The sequence below is a fragment of the Leopardus geoffroyi genome, chromosome A2, assembly GCF_018350155.1.
Source record: "Leopardus geoffroyi isolate Oge1 chromosome A2, O.geoffroyi_Oge1_pat1.0, whole genome shotgun sequence".
NCBI classification, from domain to species: Eukaryota; Metazoa; Chordata; class Mammalia; order Carnivora; family Felidae; genus Leopardus; species Leopardus geoffroyi.
The window spans coordinates 77,041,560-77,061,481 of NC_059331.1; the positions used below are offsets into that span (position 1 = coordinate 77,041,560).

The 19,922-nt window shown below is 46.9% G+C and overlaps 1 protein-coding gene across 32 annotated transcripts in view; it reads left to right on the forward strand.

The window, feature by feature from the left end:
- NRCAM (neuronal cell adhesion molecule) overlaps window positions 1-3,830 on the forward strand; it is a 287,175-nt gene extending 283,345 nt beyond the window's left edge. For 15 of the 32 annotated variants that reach the window (XM_045494397.1, XM_045494406.1, XM_045494400.1 and 12 more), the window contains 2 exons: window positions 873-884; window positions 1,447-3,830. In XM_045494397.1, coding sequence (XP_045350353.1) covers window positions 873-884; window positions 1,447-1,684 — 250 coding nt within the window. In that variant the 3' untranslated portion in view covers window positions 1,685-3,830. Of the gene's footprint in view, window positions 1-872; window positions 885-1,189 lie in introns of all 32 variants that reach the window. The other 17 variants (XM_045494401.1, XM_045494408.1, XM_045494403.1 and 14 more) reach the window with 3 other exon arrangements.
- The last annotated feature ends 16,092 nt before the right edge of the window (window positions 3,831-19,922 follow it).

A 19,922-nucleotide genomic window follows, 5' to 3' on the forward strand; every position in this document is an offset into this window, starting at 1 on the left:
CAGTGCCCTGTTAAGCAAGTATAAGTTTCCAGTCTTGAGATCTGCTTCTTGGAGAAAGACTGAAAACCCCGATAGGCATTATTGGCCAAACCGCCAGAATATTTGTGCCTCTTGAGATGTTTGTATCTTGCCTAGAAAAAAGTCACTGTCAGAGACGGAGTGGGCAGTAAAGCCGTGGCACAGATTTTTGGGTGGCACAAAAATTGCTGGGTGAAATACTACAGCTGAGGCAGCCTCCTTTTGACCTGAAGCCTCTTCATTTTTACTAATATTGCTTATGTCTCCTCTTTGGCCTTGCATTTTTGCTCCTGGAAAGGAAACAAAATGCTCTCATTGCCTTCTTTCTTTTTCTTTCTTTCTTTTTTTTTTTTTTTTTTCAAACCCAGTGTTCCCGATTAAAGAGTAAGTCACTGTGTGTAACTAATTACACGACCGGATGGGCAGGTGTTCGAAAACCTATTTTCCAACTTCCAGATGTTGTGCTTAGGGATTTAACAGAGATGTAAGAAAAAAAAAAATCGGGTTCTATAATGTGTTTTAAATTATGAGCCTTAGATCCCCATCCAACACAGATAGGCTACATAACACACCGGGAGAAGAGTAGACTGAGATAAAATGAGCACAGCAAATGTTTGCTTTGACATTTTTTGAATCACTCATACTCCTTAGGAATATATTGACCTGCCAGTAATAGTACAAATGTAATGCTTTGAAGTGAAATTGTGTCTGTCTCCAAATTAATCAACCTTTACCTATTAACTAAAATTCTTACAGAAAAAAAAAATACTGTTTACTACCAGTATAAGGATTTTGCTTTTCTTCTTAGGCTATTTTCACTTGTTTCTTCTGCATCCTTTTAACGGAATGTATAGGTCTCTTGAAAGGTAAGGTTAAAGTTTACAAGTCTGGCCTGCACTCAATAACAAAATGATTCAAAAAGCAGGACTTTGCTTCCTCGTGCTCAGAAAAAAACAAACAAACGAAAAAACCCTCATATTTCACACTTAACCAAAATCATGCTCCATTCATCTCCAAGGAATTCAGAGATCTCACACAGTTTAACCTACTAACTGCTCTACTTGCCATAAGCTTTCGCCTTCTTTGAATTCAAAATAGGGATGATTTTCAACTTTTCTCCATTCTTCCTTTGTGAATGCTTGTGACTGTTTCTGAACTGCTTCCAAATCAGGAGCGAGAATGTATCATTGACATTGACATGCGCAGCGAGAAGCCATCCGCCTCCTGAAGGCTTCGTGATTAAACCATTGCTGCACCTGATTTTCATCCCAACCACATCCCAGTCATTGGAGTCAAGCTGACGATTAGACTTGACTTGAGAAGCTCAGGACTCCGCGCGCTTTGTCATAACCTGCATGCATGACCCGTAAGAACAAAGCACTTCGCCTCAATGCCAATCCTGATGAAGATGTTTTCTCTGTCTTCCAGTGATGCAGAAGACCACAAGCCTTTGAAAAAGGGCAGTCGAACACCTTCAGACAGGACGGTGAAGAAAGAAGATAGCGACGATAGCCTAGTTGACTACGGAGAGGGGGTGAACGGCCAGTTCAATGAGGACGGCTCCTTTATTGGACAATACAGCGGTAAGAAGGAGAAAGAACCCGCCGAAGGAAACGAAAGCTCAGAGGCACCTTCTCCTGTCAATGCCATGAATTCCTTTGTTTAACCCGCAAGCCCTTTGCCAATATCCCATTTCTCTAGAATGTTCATCCTAAGCGCTTGTTTGTCTGCCTTCTCATACTATGAACTCAGGGGCAGACAGTGCGTGTTCTGCCGTGTGTTAATATTATGAGAACAGCTAAAACAAGAACGCGACTCCGTCAGATGATTTGTTAATGTGAACTGCAGTGCAAAGTGCATCCTTTGTCACTCAAAATAGGCATCCTTGGTTTCCGCAGAACTGATCAAAATAACACAGCCTCATCAACGGATCGTGTTACTTCCTCTTCAGGACACAGTTCAATATGATGCATGAAATAATGCTACACACTTAAAGGAACACCTGTGTATGTTATTGAAACATAGTTGGAGACTCGGTCTATACTATCGTCGGCCGAACCCAGAAATATGAATTCCGTTTTCATTGTCAAGAGTGTAACTGTAGTATTCTCTAGAACTTCAATGTCTTTGTGGACATTGTTGTGAAATTGGTGACTCTGTGTCTAGCTGTCTAGTCTTTTTGGGAGACTGTTAGCAACAGGATGTACAGTATATACTTGCTAAATGAGTTAATTGTGACAGTCGCATTTGCTGATGCTTTACTGAGACTCTGTTACCGGCCTTCGCTCCTGTTACTTCCTAGCCTTCTTAACCCTCCGGGTGTTACAGCAGTACAGTGTTCTACTTTTTACATTCATCTCCGCGTTCAGTTGTTTTTAGGCATAAGCAATGTGTATTGCAATGCATTTTGGCACTTAGGCCAGGCTGAAAGAATCAAAAACGAATCACTCCACTTAAGTTTCAAAAATGACTCCAGAAAGCACAGGGCAAGAGACACGTACAGTGCCTTCAGACAACAAGCATTCCATAACATGCTGCCTTCTTTCTCCGCCGGGACGGTCGCCTCGGAGTCCCAGCTTACTGTCAGTGTCCCAAAGTAACTTTTCCAAAGCAGAGACCATGAAAACCGCAATGCTGAAAGAAAGGAGAGGTGAAAATGAGATGAATAAGACAGTTTATTTTAAGGAGCATTTCCCCGTCTGTACAGACAGAAAAAGCTTTAGCACCAACTGGAGCACATGACGATTCGGCGGTCTTTTATGGTTTCTGTTAAAGTCAGTTCGGTCAGAAGGCTGTCAGTTGGGTAGAGAATTTTTGTAAAACATAAGCTATCCCCACACCAGAAGCATAGGACAGTATGCCAACAGGAATGTTATTCTCCGGGCCTTTACGTAGGGGGCAACTTTTGAAACTCTCTGCAGCATTAAACAACGTGTATGCAAATTGCTAGGACACATTTCCGAATCTCAGAAATCTGACACGTGCTAACGAGGCCAACAGTCAAAGGGATTCCACCCGCAGTTTCAGATCAACATACCCATTGTACCGTATCCATAAACGAGATCTCTCAAATGGTTTACCTCCAAATATGAAGTCCTCTAACAACCTATGGTTGAAGGAATGCTCCGTTTCATTTGCCAATAAATTGGTTTCTCATAACTTGCATCAAGTTTAATTTTAAGTGAAGCTTTTTATATGTAGATATTTTGTTGAATTTGTAAATATACCTAAAGTGTAGATGCTATATGCATAGAGGTGTTACAGACAAATAAACCTGCAACCCATGTTGATGTTGTACTCTATAAGAAGTTAGCTAATTAATACAGTGCATGGGATTGGAAAGCATTTACTTAAATACCTTGTGGGTTTTTATTTTCCCTTTTTGCTGTGAAACTGAAATAGTGATCTATGCTACATATTGACAGCAAGTTTCTAGAAATCTTCAGAGCTTTGCCTGTGGGGCTCCGTAGGCCTATTTCCGGCACCTTTGCTGTTTATAGGTAAAGCACAATTTGAAGTAATCCCAGGTAAAGATGGTCCTACATAATCCCACGCCTCCATGTTCGCTTCTCACAGACCAGCCGTTCTAATGGAAATACAGAAAGACGAACCAGGCTTGCCTTGGCATCAGAGAGCACAAAGATAAAAGTTACTTTACATTTGCCGATGTCTGGGAGGGGGAGGGAGGCATTACAAGTACAGTTTTTACTCTCCCATCATGGTAGGCGCGAAATTTATCTGTGCATGAAGGGGTCGCTTCTGTAATAGGGCAACAGATTTTGTATTAAAGATTAAATGTGGTTTTAAAAGTCCCTCTCTCTTTTGTAATCAGTCATGTTCTTCGTGGAGAGTGAATGTGCAGGTAGCAGTCTGTGTAACAGTACAGGCCGATGTGACTGGATTTCCCTCAAAAAAAAAAAAAAACAAAAATCACTATTAAACAGTCTTGATCTCTTTGTGATCTTTAACTTTTCAACCATGTATTTCCTAATGTTTTAAAAGAGCGCAGATTTTTATTTTTACTTTTGAAAGGCCGTTACAGGCACAGAAAATGAAACACAAAACCAAACGCGGTATAAAACGGAGCTAATAAAATAGGGGCGTGCCGAAAAGAATTTGAATGGAAAGCACGTGGAGAGTCTGAGAACTCGGGTGCTGCTTCCTCTCCTGAGGCCCGACTTCCACGGGCCAGGTTCCCCGGTGCCCGCCGTCGGCCTGTCTTCCGCGTGCCTGGACCTCCACTATCCTCACGGGCCACTTGGGTTCCTTCACCTCTCCCTCTTGGTGAGGTGGTCTGTGCATTTACAAGTCGTACGGGTATGTCATCTACTCCCTTCTCTCCACCCCCCGCTTTTCTCCTTGTCTCCAACCTGCCCAGCTCGGCAAATAGCCAAGGCCCGGTTTGTTCCTCTGTTCCACCGCCTGTCCTTATGCACCTGTCCCTGGTCCCGCCTTTCCAGACACAAGCCTGCTGGCACAGAGCCGCCCCTCCCTATAGTCACTCTTGGATAACAACACATTGTACAAGTGGGCTGTAAAATGCTATATAGATCTTAGCATTTCTAAGAGTGTTCCCTCTGAACACCAGATCGGAACCTCCCGTCCACACTGTGGGCCGGATTTCCAGTCCACACCTGCAGGCCACATCATCAGTCACAGCTGTGTAGCAAGGAGGGGCTGGCCTGTGAAAGCCTGACCACAAAAGTGGTCCATTGATGCCTTCCTGGTCTGACACTTTATAATGGCCCTGATTTACTTTTACTTTTTATTTTTATTTTTTTATTGTGTTTATTTTGAGAGAGGAAGAGAGAGAACGTAAGGGGGCAGAGAGAGAGAGAGAGAGAGAGAGAGAGAGAGAGAGAACCCCAAGCAGGCTCCACACCATCAGCACACAGGCCAGTGTGGGGCTTGAACCCAAGAACCTCGAGACAATGACCTGAGCCAAGATCAAGAGTCAAGAGTCAGACGCTCAACCAACTGGGCCACCCAGGTGCCCCCTGACTTACTTTTAATGCCTGTTTCTGGAAATGCCTTGTGGAGGCAAGGGAGAGAAATACAAACTAAGAAGTCGCATCCAAACTAAGCAGATTTCTCCCTGTCACGAGATCGTTCTACAAATGACCACCAGAGGGCCCCCTTGCTTTATTCAGTGCAAAAGAAACTGCTGGAAAATGAAGCCTCTGGAGATACAGCACAAGCCATGATGCCTGCTGCAGCCGGAAAACATGAGATTTGCAATGTTCTCCGAGGAGCTCACAACTTCCAGGAAGTTAGTCTGTGTCTCTGTGAGTCTTGTTAATCTTCCTCTTATCGTTTGCAGCCGTGGCTGGGTGGCTGATCAGCAGGGGGGAGGAAGAGGAGGAGCGTGCCCCCTGGCTCCCATGAGGCACCCCATCACTGCCACATGCTGGTGGGGGTGAGGACGGGGGCGTGTTCTAAAAATGGTTTCCCCTGTTCCCCGAGAGTGTGCCATTTTGTCTGCCATGAATGGATGGATATGTTCTGATTGGATTGCACAAAAGATATAGTTTAAGGATAGTTTTTATTTCTCACTTTAAAAAAAAAAAAAAAGGCAGAAGAGGGAGAGAATACTACCAGAGTATTTATAGTAAATAAACAGTTCTCAGGTTGAGATAGAAAGAGACCAGGATTGACACATTCCAACTCTGCCATCAACTGTGACCATGCATAAGTAAACAACCCCCTCCCCACCATCCCCCACCTCTCGAGGCCTCTGTTTCTCCAACTTTAAAATGACAGAAAGCAGATGATTTCCAGTATCCTTTTCTGTTTGAATCCTGTGGCTCCCAATTAACCTCTCCTCCCCGCCCCCCCCCAAAAAAAATTTTAGCACCTACTACTGCCAGATATTTTGCTAAGTAGGGAAGGTACAAGACGAGCAAAACCGGATTGTGGTTCCTGCCCTCACAGCGCCTGGAGTCTGGTGTGAGAAGACAGACACTGATCAAATAACCACCCAAATGAATGTGTAATTCCAAATCAAGAGGAGCGCCCTGAAGAGAAAGCACAAGTTCCATGAGAGCAAGCGATGGAGGGGCTGACTGGTGGGGAGCAGTTGGGAAGTCTCCCCTAAGGTATGGGAGCTGGGCACTGGAAGAATCAAGGAGGAGAAGTCAGGACACATTGCTGTAAAACAAAGACCAGCGTTGCCTGGAATGCATGCAGGACTCAGGCCAAGCTGGGTCCCGAGGACCACGGGACAGGTTTTTGTATTTATTCAAGGAGCGGTGGAAAGCGTGGAGTAATTGAAGGGGTTGAAGTAAAGGGTTGTATGATTAGATTGTAGTGGGGGAGGAGGCCTAATTCATGACATGTAGTGTGAGGAATGGGCTGGAGGATGAGAGCCAGAAATTGATAAGCCACTGGGACGCTTCGCAGTAGTGTAGACATCCAAGGTTGCGGACTTGGATCCAGGATCATCCCACTGGAGATGGAAAGAAGTGGGTGGGTCCTAAAGCTATTTAGGAAGAAAATTGATGGGGGACACCCGGATGGCTCCATTGGTTAAGCATCTGACTTCAGTTCAGGTCACGACCTTGTGGTTCGTGAGTTTGAGTCCTGCATCAGGCTGTCTGCTGTCATCACAGAGCCCACTTCAGATCCTTTGTGCCCCCTCTCTCTACTCCTCCCCAGTTCATGCTCTCTCTCTCAAAAATAAATAAACATTTTTTAAAAGAAGAAAATTGATGGGAGCAAGAGATTCGATGTGCAAGGTTGAGGAAAGGGGAGGTATCAGAGATTGCCCTTTAATTTCTGACTTGTCTAACCAGACGTGAAGTTCACTGAGGTGGGAACATCAGGAAAGAACCAGGCTTGGAGCTAGGTCAGGAGTTCAAGTTAATAAATGTGTTTGAAACGCCTCTGAGATATCCAAGTGGAAAGGACTAGAAGAAATTGGATGTATAGGCTTAAGGCTTAAAAGAAGCTTCTAAGATGAGGAATAGTAATCGAAGCCATGAGGCAGGGGAGGAGATTGCCTAGAGAGGGAATATATGCGAGAGGGCTGAGGATTGCACCCTACAAAGAAACTCCCAGATGTAAGGGACAGGAGGAGGCAGATGGGCCTCTAAAGCAGACCAGTGAGCAGGAGCCAGAAAAGCTGGGAAGAAATGAGAGGGTGTCATCTTGGACCCAGTGAGAGAGACCATTTCAAGAACAGTGTCACATAATGCTGAAAAATCAAGCGATCATGAGGATTGGGAAACACTTTTTGGATTTGAAGGCATGGGGGTCATCTGAACCATTAGTAAATGCTGTCGGGTAGTCTCTGTCAGGTCATCTGTTGGGTAGTCAGGTTGAGGTGGGGAGTGAGTGGAAGGGGAGGAAACAGACACAGAGATCTGCCATTACCCACGTGGACAGTCCACTTGTCCCTGGGCTCAGTCCCTTGGCATCTCTACCTGCATAATCACATAATCTACGCACCCCACTCCTGCCCACAACGTCTCCCCAAACCCAGTGTCCCTCTCCTTTCAGTCTCTCAGTTTATTCTTTCTCTATTTCTTTTCCAGCATGGATTTTAAGGCCCATTCTTTTTGAAACACCCCTGCTTTACCCCAAAGCTCTTTGCCCTTCTGTCTTTTCTAAATACATGTGAAGGTGCCATGTTTCTCCAGATCAAGTCTGCTGCCTGCTTTTTCCTGCCCGCCCCCAGGGGCTGAGAAATAGAATAGACGTTAGTGTCCTTGTCATGACAGAAGGTTCTTCAGTGGTCACGCTCTCCATCCTGCCCCGTAGACCTAATTTTTCTCAGGTGAACTTCTATTCTCACATTCAGTGAGGACCATTTCAAATCTTTTCCACTCTCCCCACCCAGCCTCACACATCACTCTGTGAGACATAAGCCCACCAACCCAATCGAAGGAGGGACACAGAGACTCAGAGCACAGTGAAGCGAGCCTTTAATCAACGTTCTTGCAAGAGTGGGTGTGTGATGGACAGGCACACTCAGGGCAGTCACAGCAGACAATTTATTTCCCAGCGTGCACCTCCCTCCCCTGATTCCTCATTGGCTGAGTACGACAGAGGTTACAGCCTTACCCAGATGCCGCTTATGCCCATGTAAGGCAACGAGTAGTCTGATTGGAACAAACGTACGTTCCCTGAGGTGACAGAGAGACTTTCAGTCCCTCTTCCCTTTGTTGTTTGACGCAGGCTCACCGCAAAGCCCGCGAGCATAACAGAGGGGAAGAAGCAGGAAGTGAAGTGTCTACGGGTTTGGGACTCCATTGTGGGGGGAGCAGCTTTTGTTTTGTATTTCTGAAAATGAGTCCTCTCTCCTCTCACAACTGTCTGCAAGGTGACCTCCCATCACAATTCACTGAGAAAAGAAAACAACCAGAGATGGGAATACCCTCATCTTCCTGCCAGCAAATGCTCCCTTCCTGCCTCAATGCTCTCCTGTCCTCTATCTCCTATTAAAATAGAGGAAGCATCCTTCCCTGCCTCCTAAGACCAGGCTTCTACCTGGGTCTGCGAACCTCCCCCCTTCCCTGCTCTTTTCTCTTCTCCTGCTCACCTGGACCCTCTGTTGTGACTTCAACACATTCCAAGTCTCTCCCATCTAGAACAAACAGACTTCGACACCTTTGATTCCCCACCATACACCACCTTCTGCTGCCGTCCACTCTCCTCCATGGCCAAAAGGCTGAAAAAGTTGAAATAACACCAGTTGGAGGATTATAGAAGCGACTATTTGCCAGAGAGCGCATCCTTTGTTGTTCGAGAGCCATCGAACTTCCCCTGTCTCGCTCAGTTTGTCCTGCGGACGGTCTTTCTTCAGCTGCAACTATTCAACTATTATCTCAGTGAATGACTCAATCTTTTTTTGTTTTCTCTCTCTCTCTCTTCTTTAATCAGAGGGACTGGGCCTGCACATTGGAATCCCCCGGGGAGCTTTAAAGTCCCACTGCCCTCCCGCCCAGCCACCCCCTCTTTTCTCTGTTGTCATTGAGATGTAGCCTGAATGACAGCAAGATTTTTTTAACCTCCCCAGATGATTCTAATGTAGAGCCAAGACCGAAAGCAGTGTGAGGAAACAATGTGTTGCCACCTCTTTGTGTATGCACTTAAGGTACTTAATGAACAGTATTTCAAATACATTGCTACGCACAGGTTGATCTCAAATTCTCTTGTATTCCTCTCGTTAAAAAAAAAAAAAAAAATCTAAGGAAAATGGACGCCATATTTGCTGGTGGGAATACAAATGGTACGGCCACTTTGGAAAAGTTTTGGCAGTTTCTTACAACGTTAAATACAAATTTATCATATGACCCAAAATGCCACTCATAGGTAGATATCAAAAGAAATGAACAAATGTGTCCACACTGAGACCTGTACATGAACATTCACAGAAGCATTAATCAGCATAGCCAAAAAGTAACCCAAATGTCCGTGAACTGATGAATAAACAAAATGTGGTCTATCCGTACAGTTGAATGGTACCTCCATACAATTAAATGAAATACTATTTGGTATTTTTTTAAGCGCTAATAATACATGCTACAACACGGAGGACCCTTCATCATGTTATGCTAAATTAAAGAACTTGATCACAAAAGGCTTCATGCTGCATGATTCCATTTACTTGAAATGTCCAGAAAGGCAAACCGATAAAGACAGAAAGCAGACCAATGGTTGTCTGGTACTGGGAATGGGAGCAAGGATTAACTATGGATTAGCAGGAAGGATCTTACAGGAATAACGGAAATGTTCTAAAACTGGATGGTGTTGATAGTTGCACGACTTGGGAAGTCTATTCAAACTCATGAAATCGTATACTTAAAACCAGTGCATTTGTGGTGTGTAAGGTATACCTCAATAAAGCTGTTCAGGTTAACCATCCCTAGGCTTGTATGTATCTGAGAAGTGATCATGACTGTGTATAAATAAGGCTTATGGTGAGTACAGCACCACATCACAGGCCGCTTCACCCCTCTGGCCTCCTGTGTCCTCAAGACCAATGGTTCTCCAAGTGTGTTCCCTGGAACAGCAGCATCAGCCTGTCTGGTTTGAAATGTGAATTCTTGGCCCACCCCAGATCTACGGAATCAGAAACTCCTGGGAGTAGAGATCAACACCTGTGCTTCGTTTAGCACGTGCTCTTAGCTTAGATCATGTAGCCAGATTCTGATGAACTAACGTGTGAGAAACACAGCACTCAGTTTGCACGCTGGCCTCTCTCCTCTCCCACCTGTAGGCATGGAAGTGATTATCTGTTGAGATCAACAGAAAAAAACTAGGCTCTTTTAATAATAGCAAAGATGCCTGGGTGGCTCAGTTGGTTAAGCTTCCAACTTCGGCTCGGGTCATGATCTCATGGCTCACGAGTTCGAGCCCCGTGTCGGGCTCTGTGCTGACAGCTCAGAGCCAGGAGCCTGCCTCACATTCTGTGTCTCCCTCTCTCTCTGCCCCTCCCCCACTCGTTCCCTCTCTCTCTCTCTCAAAAATAAATAAAACATTAAAATTTTTTTATAAATAATAATAGCAAAAATGCTTGATATAACCCAAATGTCTGCCAACAGGTAAATAAATAAAAACATTTTGGTGTATATACTAATATTCATACCAATGAAATATTAATCCACAATAAAAAGGAATAAACCACTGATGCAGGTAACTCACTCCACTGAGTGGAAGAAGCCAAGTGAAAAAAGTTTCATTTATGGGAAACACTGGAGCAGGCAAAACTAATCTATAATGACAGGAAACCCACTGGCAATTGCCTGGGGCTGGGGTCGGGTGGGGATTTACAACAAAGGGGCCGAGGGAACTTTCAGGGCTGATGGAAACGGTCTATATTTTGATTGTGGTGGTGTTTACAGGGGTGCGTTCATTGGTCAGGACTCAAAAGTATATACTTACAATGGGCTATGTTTTATTGTGTATAAGTTCTATCTCAATTAAGTTGGTTTTAAAAGGGGGAAAAAATGTAAAAGGAACTGGGCCTGAGTCCTTTCTTGATTCTCTCTTTCTCTCTGGACACCTTGCCCGAAGGGGAGTGGAGTGTGCAGGGGGACATCTGCCTCTGCACCTGTCCCCATGTGGCAAATGCAGGGAACCCGGCCCCCAGGCAGCTTTCTGGAGAAGGGCAGCTGGACGCCATCTCTCTCCCGCCCCACCAGTCGTGGGGTTAATGGCCGCCTGTCAGGCATCCAAGTATGTAGTCAGTTCCAGAACACATCCAGATGTCCAGGGGAGGCAGCCCCCCAGACCTGGGAGACAGTCCCTTCTAACTTCTGTCTCTGGTGGGCAAGGCCACTTTGGGGGCTTTTCGGAAACCCTGGCTTGTTGGAGTCCCCAGCTTGGCACTTGCTGCCATCCCTCTTCTGTCTCTCTTATGTTTCTCTCCGGGACTTTTCATCTTCCTTAATCCCTCCTGATATCTCTCTTTGCTCTCCAGGGCTTAAACAGCATCCTGTTTTCTAACTTCCCCATGCAAATGGGACCTAATTGACATCTCAGGGTTAACCCGAGAATTTAAATCCTGAGCTGTTTTATACCCTGTATAAAAGTGCAAAATGTTTTATACCCTGTATAAAAGTCCCCTCCTCCAGTGCACCCCATCTGGTCAATGCTACCACCCCAGCTCCAGGCAAATAGATTGTTTTTCCTCCCCCACTCCAACAAAACTAAGCCAAGTCTCTGGAGTTTTTTCCAAAATATATGTTGAATACATCCACATCTATTTATCCACAGTCTCCCAGCCATGTTGCCTGACCCTTGTTAGAAGATGAAGACAAGTTAGGGGGTACAAACTTTATTTACCACTTCGTGCAGCAGTCTCCTTTTGGAAGACTGCAAAGTGGGGTAGGAGGCAAGAAGCTTTTATGGGACAACAAGTAAAGAACAAGGAAGAGACAAAGAAAAAACATCTCATCAGCGAGGGCACCTAGTCAACCTTACTGGGGGTGAGAAGGCCCAGAGTTGACTTGGCTTTGGCGACTGGCTCGTTGGATATACTGTTTCTGGTCAAGCGCAACATTTCCTGGGACACAGAAGTTATCTACCTAAGTTCTGGCTTGTTGACGTGCCCCCTGGGGCAGGAGAGTCACCATCTTGGGCCTAGAAGTTTATTTCAACACTCTTTTGCCCTCCTGCAAGCCAAACTCCACACAACCAGGCAAGATTGGCAAACTGTCTTTCAAGATGGCAAATAATTGAAGCTTTGCAGGCTACATGGTCTCTATTGCAACCACTCACTTCTGCTGCTGTAAAAGGAAAGCATCCACCAATTTAAGATCTAAGATGTGGGGCGCCTGGGTGGCGCAGTCGGTTAAGCGTCCGACTTCAGCCAGGTCACGATCTCGCGGTCCGTGAGTTCGAGCCCCGCGTCAGGCTCTGGGCTGATGGCTCAGAGCCTGGAGCCTGTTTCCGATTCTGTGTCTCCCTCTCTCTCTGCCCCTCCCCCGTTCATGCTCTGTCTCTCTCTGTCCCAAAAATAAATAAACGTTGAAAAAAAAATTAAAAAAAAAAAAAAAGATCTAAGATGTGTAAGATTCTTAAACAAATGGTTGTGACTGTGTTCCAATAAAACTTTATTTCCAATAACAGGTGCGTTTTGTGCTGATCTCAGCCTACCCAAGGTGATGCTATCAGCTAGAAATGCCAGGGGCAAGAGATAATCCATTTCGGGGAACTGAAATTAATCACCTGAAAGTAATTTAAGGAGTGTCTCTTTAAGAAGAAAGTAATTGCCTGAAAGTTTTTTAAGGAATGTGTCATCATGATGCTCAGTGGGGCCAGCTGCCAGGGGGTGGGAACCTGGGTGGAAGTTCCAAACAATATTATGTTGGAGACCTACTGTTGATTCTCCCGAGAGGCACCCTGGTCAGAGCCAATAATGTCTGGTGATTCAAGGGAACAAGAATAAACTTAGTAAGGAAAGAGATGATCTGTTTTGAAGAGGAGTTCCAGGTGGCAGGTGCCAAAAGGAGTCCTGTGTAAGTATCCCTGATTGTGATGCTGTGTCTGGAAGCCCAGCGGAAAGGGGTGGTAATTAATGAAATCAATCTGCCAGTAGGAGTGTGTGTGTCTCCTGGGGAAAATATCCCTCTGGATCGCCTCCGCTGTTTGGTTTGGGAGCAGAGAATGCACTTGTTTGTCATAACCTTGGCTGCCAGACTGGGGAGTCCCCTCACTTGAGTCCAAGATGTTGAGGTACGAATTCCCTGATGACTCAGGGTTGCGTGGACCCATTCTCCACGTTGATGGGAAGGGTCGGTACCCTGAGGAGCCTGGAACGGGCAGAGGGTAGAGGGAGGGAGTCTGCAATGTTGAAAATGGTACCTAACGTAAAGCAGTTAGTGTGTGTGGAAGCTGGAGTAGCAGTGGTAGGGACTCTGCTAATTACATCCCTGTCTGGTCACCCCAGATCTGCGGTCTTGTATGAGGAACCTGTCCCCTAGCCATTGGCCCAACCAACCCATAAGGAATCTGTGAAAATGTGAAGCAATGAAAGCCCCTCTATTATAGCCTCCTTAAGGGCCTATAAGTTCTGCCAGATGGGCTGAGCTGGGAGTGCCCTTCTCCCCTGGAGAGATGCCTGAGGCCGGGCATAATGCCCTAGCTCTCCACCCAGCTGCATAGAGTACAATGGTGGTGGTGTTGTTGGTGAAGAACACCAATTCTTGCCCACCTCAGACCATTGGTCCCAAGGGCCTCCCCAAGTAGACAAAGGAGGAGGAAGCTGGGGGTCACTGCTATCACTTCCTCAACCTCTCATGCAAGGGGCTGAGCATGGGGGAAGCCACATTTTCCTATAATTTGGAAAGGCCTTTGACATTAGGTTTAGCCCTCTCTGAAGGTACCATTTCTATTTTACCAAAGAGGCATCTCTAACCCTGTTTATTATAGGAATTATAGGAATTATAACAGTAGGGGCCAGTTAGGGCCTTGGTTTCTATGAGAACCCAATAGGGTACCAAAAGCTGGTGCCCAAGGGGAATGTTTTGGACTGGGGTTAGGTGCTTAGTCCAAAACACCATAGGAAACCAGGTGGACTCCTGTTTGGTCCAGAGACCCCAGGAGGCATGGTCAGGTGAGGCCAAGAACTCAAGTCAGAATGGAGGGAGAACAGGGGAATTAAGCAGAGGGAGGTGGGGGGGAGGGGCTTCCAAAGTGCCCCAGTGGAAGATGGCTGACTTGGATGGGCTTGCACATGTAGGGCAAACGATAAGCGAAACATGAAGGATGTGTTGCCTCCAGAACATGAGAAGATCAAGTATGGGTTGTACCTGGGTGTAGTGGATGGTATAATGGTGAATAATTGGTGTTTGACCATTGGGGGAATTTCTCAGCCCTTGGAGGACCAGAAACTTGGCTGGTGAGGTGGGGCCTTGGATCTTGTGAGGGGCGGTCGTCCAGCCGCATTGGTGGAGATGGTCTGTGAAGGTGTGAAATCTGGTCAGACCACTTCTTCCAAGGGACCCCCCCCCCAGCATAATGTCATCAGTGTAATGCCAAAAGCCATACTTTCCAATTGTAAGGTATTTAAATCCTGGTGGCAGAGGTTATAGACAATGCAGGGTTGTCTAAATATCCCATTGGGAGCTGCATGTTTGCTGAGCCCCTTCCAAAGTGAAAGCAGCTGAGCCTGGATTCCTCCACAGCAAGAGCAGAGCAGAACATATTAGCTAGGTCAATGACCTCAAAGTACTCTCCTTGGGTCCATTGTATGTCCTCCATCAATTCCATAATATTAGGAATTGGAGCCGCAATCAGGGGAACCTGAGCCTTTAAGTTTCAATAGTCAATAGTGAGGCACCATCACCAGTGGCTGGCTTAAGTATCTGCCAAATGGGGTATTCGATGACTCCTGTCTCCAGCATATCATTAACGACAGACATTTGGTGCCTGTTTAAGTGAGTACCGGGGAGGGTTTTCCATCCTGACCTGAGGAGGAAGAGTCAACAGTGTCTGTTTGGTGAGTCCCACCAGGAAGGCCAAGAACTTGGGCTTGTTCCATGTGTAATGATGTCACATCAGTGCATCCATGCCTACACTAGGGTAAGAAAGAGCCAGGGGCCACCACCAGAAGAAGTGGTTTGAGATGAGTGGACCTAATAGTTACATCTAAATGGGTTATACACCTTTGATTGGGCTTTGATATACACCTTTGATTGATCTTACTGGCGATGTCCTGTAGGTAGAAGGGCTTCCCTTTGGGGAATTTTGAGGGATTTCCCTGAACGACAGTGACTTCGGCCCTGGTGTCTGAAAGGGCCAAAAAGAATGGTGCATTTTTATTGCCCCAGTGGACCACCAGAGTGGTATAGGGGTGATTGTCACAGGATGTGAGACAAGCCCAGGAGCTGCCAGTTTCCTTGGGTAGGGCTTAGGTGACTTCCCCACTGGGGAAGAGGACAGAGGGAGTAGTGTGGACAGGCTGGGGGTGGGGCCAGGGGGCTGTGTAGCAAGAGGACAGAAGGGACAGTGGCTGGGAGAATGCTGGTTTTAGGACCTAGAGTTTAGAGACTAGCTATGCAGAGACGAAGTGGCCAGGATCCCTAAGCTTTCATAATTCCCCATTGTGGTTGGTCTGTGCATTCCCATAAGGACGAAAACTAGGTTGGGAGAGAGTAGGGAACTCTTTCCATTGACGAAGACCCCCCTGGGGCAGTGGGCATGGAGTGGGAGTCTGAAGTGTCTGGGTGTGTGGGTGGGGACCTCTTCCATGTCTAGCAACCATGTCCACACCTTCCAGTGCCTTTTGGATGGTTTCCACCATCCCAATAAAATGTAGTAGCATTGCCCTATAACTGGGGGGTATAGAAAGAATTCTCTGGACTTGGGGTCAGATGGAACCTCTCCAGGGTTGGAAATGAAGAGGAGGTCATTTGGGTCACTGGTCATGGAAACCACAGGCCCATCAGAGCACGCCAATTTTTCATTGGAGATAGATCTCATCCATCTAATGTATTCCACTGAATATGAGCCTTAGCAGGGGTCACAGAGATTGTAGGATGTGCACAGTCCCAGGCAATAAATACCCAGATAAGGAAAAGGAGGGCCCGGGTATGAGGGTATGAATATCAGAGGCTCTAGCAGCCTTTGCCTTCCCTTCCCTCTCCTCCTTCTCCTCACTGGGACCCTCAATATCCTTTGGTGTCAGGGACCACCTCCTGAGGTATGTTTCTTGGTACTGGCCCATTCAGGGGAAAGTCGAGGGGTCTAGGATCTTTGATATCTTGGAGGAGAATGAGCATATCACCTGGGTGGATCTTTGAGAAGTTTCTGGATTTTAGGGTCTTTAGAGATCCTGGCCAGTTAACCAGTAACACTTCTGGGTCTGGTCTAAAAACCCAAGGTAGACAACCGGCTCCCTACTCTCCTTCCTACTGCACAAAATCTTTAAGAAAGGTGTGAATTTCAGTTAAGGTATAGTTTTCAATCTCTGTTTCTATTTCTTGATTTTCTCTTGTTTAATTTTATGTGTTACTGGAAAAATATATGGATGATGTCACTGTGAGCCCTCCTCATAGGCAGCTTCTTCCCTTGCCAGGTTGTCCCAAGAGACCTCGTTGAGCCTGGGGTCTGCCTCAACTAGCATGATATCATGCTAGTCACAGGGTCTTTAGGAGAAGCCCCTGGGCTTCTGGAGCTTAATGCCAGAGCCGTGGCATCTTGGTACACATGCAATGTGTAATTGCCCAGGGAGCCTTATGGGGTTTGCCATTTAGCAAGGAGCTGGTGGTTCCCTCATAGTTCTCAGAAGACACTGGAACCAGATGCTTAGGACACTTTCATTTGCCCATTCATGTTTTAGCAATATCATGCCAAGGATTGACGGCAAGATCCCATCAGGTCAGGGTCAAGAGGCAACAGCAGGAAGTTCAGCGGTGACAGCAGGAAGTTGAGGGATTTTTGGCCTCCGTATTTTCCCTCTGGTGGTGTTGCTGGCTTCCTGTTGCAAGGCTATTTCGCTCTTCTGGGGTAGGACACATAGTCCAGGCACGACCCACGGATCTAGTAGTCTCCAACAGAGGTCTCCCAGCCGCCTCACCTGTGGGAAAATCCTCCCCTGGGCCTTTAGCCCAGAGCCTGTCTTTGTGTGGTGGCAATAGCCTTGTGATCCAGGCCACCCTTCTTAGCCCTCCTCAAGGAGCTGAGGACCCCCGCATACAAAATGGTCAGTTAGGGCCTTTGTAATTAGTGGTCTAATCATCATGCTAGATCATGTGACCTTGATCCTGTGGCTCCAAACTATTAGGACAGCAGCGATATTTCTGCAACGGATACAGCGGGCGACACACAACAGAGTCAATGTGCCGAAGCACATAGCAGCATAACAGACCTCCAGAAAGCAGAGTTTCCTTCCCAGAGTTCCCCACCTGGGTTAGCCAGTTAGCTTGGCAGTTGCAGCTAACGAGCACTTCCCTTAGTTCCTTGCAAGGGTAGTTACGCATTCCTGCTGACCACGCCTATTGTCATGGGTCAGTCTCGGCCAATCCATAGTGATGCTCTGGCTAGAAAACCCTGGGACGCTCGCCTGGGCGTATGATGAGCCCCTACAGGCATTTCCACCAGAGCCAATCTTGTGGCTGGACTGGCCCTTGCGGTTTTTATTAGGACCGCAAGATGCGTCTCCACAACAGCCATCATGGAATTTTGGAAAGACCAGGCTTATCGCTCACAAGTCCTGGAGAGTACACAGCTTATCCAGGGCCACACAGGGAGATCAAGGGGGGAGAGAGAGAGAGCATAGACCCGGGGTTTTGCTTTTCCTGGGGCCGAGGTTGGCATACCTAGGGTTTCAAGGGGTCACTACTGGTAAATTGAAAACCTAAAAGTAGGATTGAAATCTCAAGAAAGGAAAAGCAAGTGGCCAGATGGTCTGGTATCTAAACCAGCCAGAGCTCTCTAAGAAAGCAACTTCATGGGCATGAGGGCCTGGCTCTCTATCTGGCACTGTGTTTACTTGGGATGGATGTCTTTGGAGTGGAGATCCCAGCGATGGATTGAAAACTTCATGTCTGGCATTTGCGTTACAATCAAAAAAGCCAGTCGTCGGGTGCTTACACTGCAGGGTGACTGGCCCCGATTTGCTAACTTCTGTACGCCTTTAAAAGATGATCCAAATTTCCTGCCATAGCCCCTCCCTCCTTCCCTTCCCCTGTGCTCCAGCCACACTGGCCCCCTGTCTTTTCCTCCACCTACCTTTTCTCTGGGCCTTCCTGCCCCAGAACCTTTGTATTTGCTGTTCCCTTTGTCTGGAAGCTCTTCCTCCAGATCTCTGAGCAGTTCGCTCTCATTCTGTGGGCTGCGGCAGAAAAGAGTACCTTCTCTCCGTTCTACACTGGTAAATGCTAATGCCGCATCTCTGATGCACGAACCACCACTTGTTTTGTGTTTTTAATAGCATGACCGCAGTCCAAAATCATGCATGTATTGATTAAGTTACTTGCTGAGTGTCTGCAGTCCCCAGGTAGAGTCCTAGAAGGGCAGAGATTCCTGTATCCTCACATTCATTCACAAATACTTACTCAGTGCCTAGGATGTAGCAGATGATGCTCTAGGCTCAAAGTGGATAATAAACGTTGGTTGAGTGAATTGAGGAAAGAATGTGTGACTACTACCATTTCCAGAGTCTTCCTGGAGGCCTCACTGGGGTAGGCATGCGGCCATCTACCCACACACTTCAGCATTTCCAAAACAATGCCTTTATGTCGCCATCACACTGATGATGGACATCCGAGCTCTCTGTTGACTTTGGAACATGTGCCTGCATCTGACCGCCAGAGCCCCTTGTGAAGATACATGACCACCACGCTGGCTGGGACTTTCACATTCCCACTCGGGCTCGGGAAGCCCCAGGAGGCCATGAGCGCCTGCTCGACTCTGGCCATGCGAGGACTGGAAAGTCTCTGGCCGTGGGAAGACTGGTCCTCTGCTAACCTGGGAACTTCTCTCTTCCAGATGATTAGGATTTTCCTTCCTCCTCCTCCCAGACAGCAGAGCTCGTGGCTTCGGGTACTGCTGTGCACTCCGTGGGGTCACTGATGAAAGCGACAAACCTCCTTCCCCGGATCACCAGGGCAAACCTAGATGTCCCTCCCGTGGCGGCATCACTCACTTCTCACCACACCTGATTGTGGCTTTCCCTTCGGCCCCATTCTTCTCTGTCTTCTCTGGCTAAAAGAAAAAAAAAAAAAAAAAGGTAATAATCCCCTAAATAGTAAAGATGTAGTTTTATAGACTATCGCTGGATACTTTGTACAAGGAAAGAGGCATGGGGCCACTTTTCACAGGAACGTGGTGATCCCATGTATTTTCAGAATAAGGCACTGCAGCCTTATTGAGGATAAGTGAGGATACAGAGATATCAAAATAATCGATGCTGGGGACACCCAGATGGCTCAGTATGTTAAGCTTCCATCTTTGGCTCAGGTTGTGATCTCATGATCCATGGGTTTGAGCTGTCCCCTCTCTCTCTCCCCCTTCCCTACTCGTGCCCCCCCCATAAATTAAAAAATAAAAAATAAAAATAATGCAAATCAAAGTAGCAGCAGCTAGCATCTTGATGCTTTCAGTGGACACCTGCCTAGAGAGGAGGGACGGGGGTTGGGGGGTGATATGGGCTGAGAGTATGGGGTCTTCAGCTGGGACAGGATGTAGGGTTTGAGGTCTCTCTCACGGCTTCCTCATCTGCATGTCTCTGTAAACACACAAGGGCTGAATCCTGTCACTGAGGTTACCTTAGCAGTCCCATTTTATTTGCGATGAGCCACGGGACAGGGATGCTCATGGGGCAGGTGCATCCAGGCACCAGTGAGAAGACCCCACTCATCCCCAGAGCTGCAGGGAAATGCCAAAGCAGGAGGGGGGCTGCCGCAGCCTCCGCTTTCCTTTCTGGCCACGTCCAGAAATGGAGAAGTGGGGCAGGA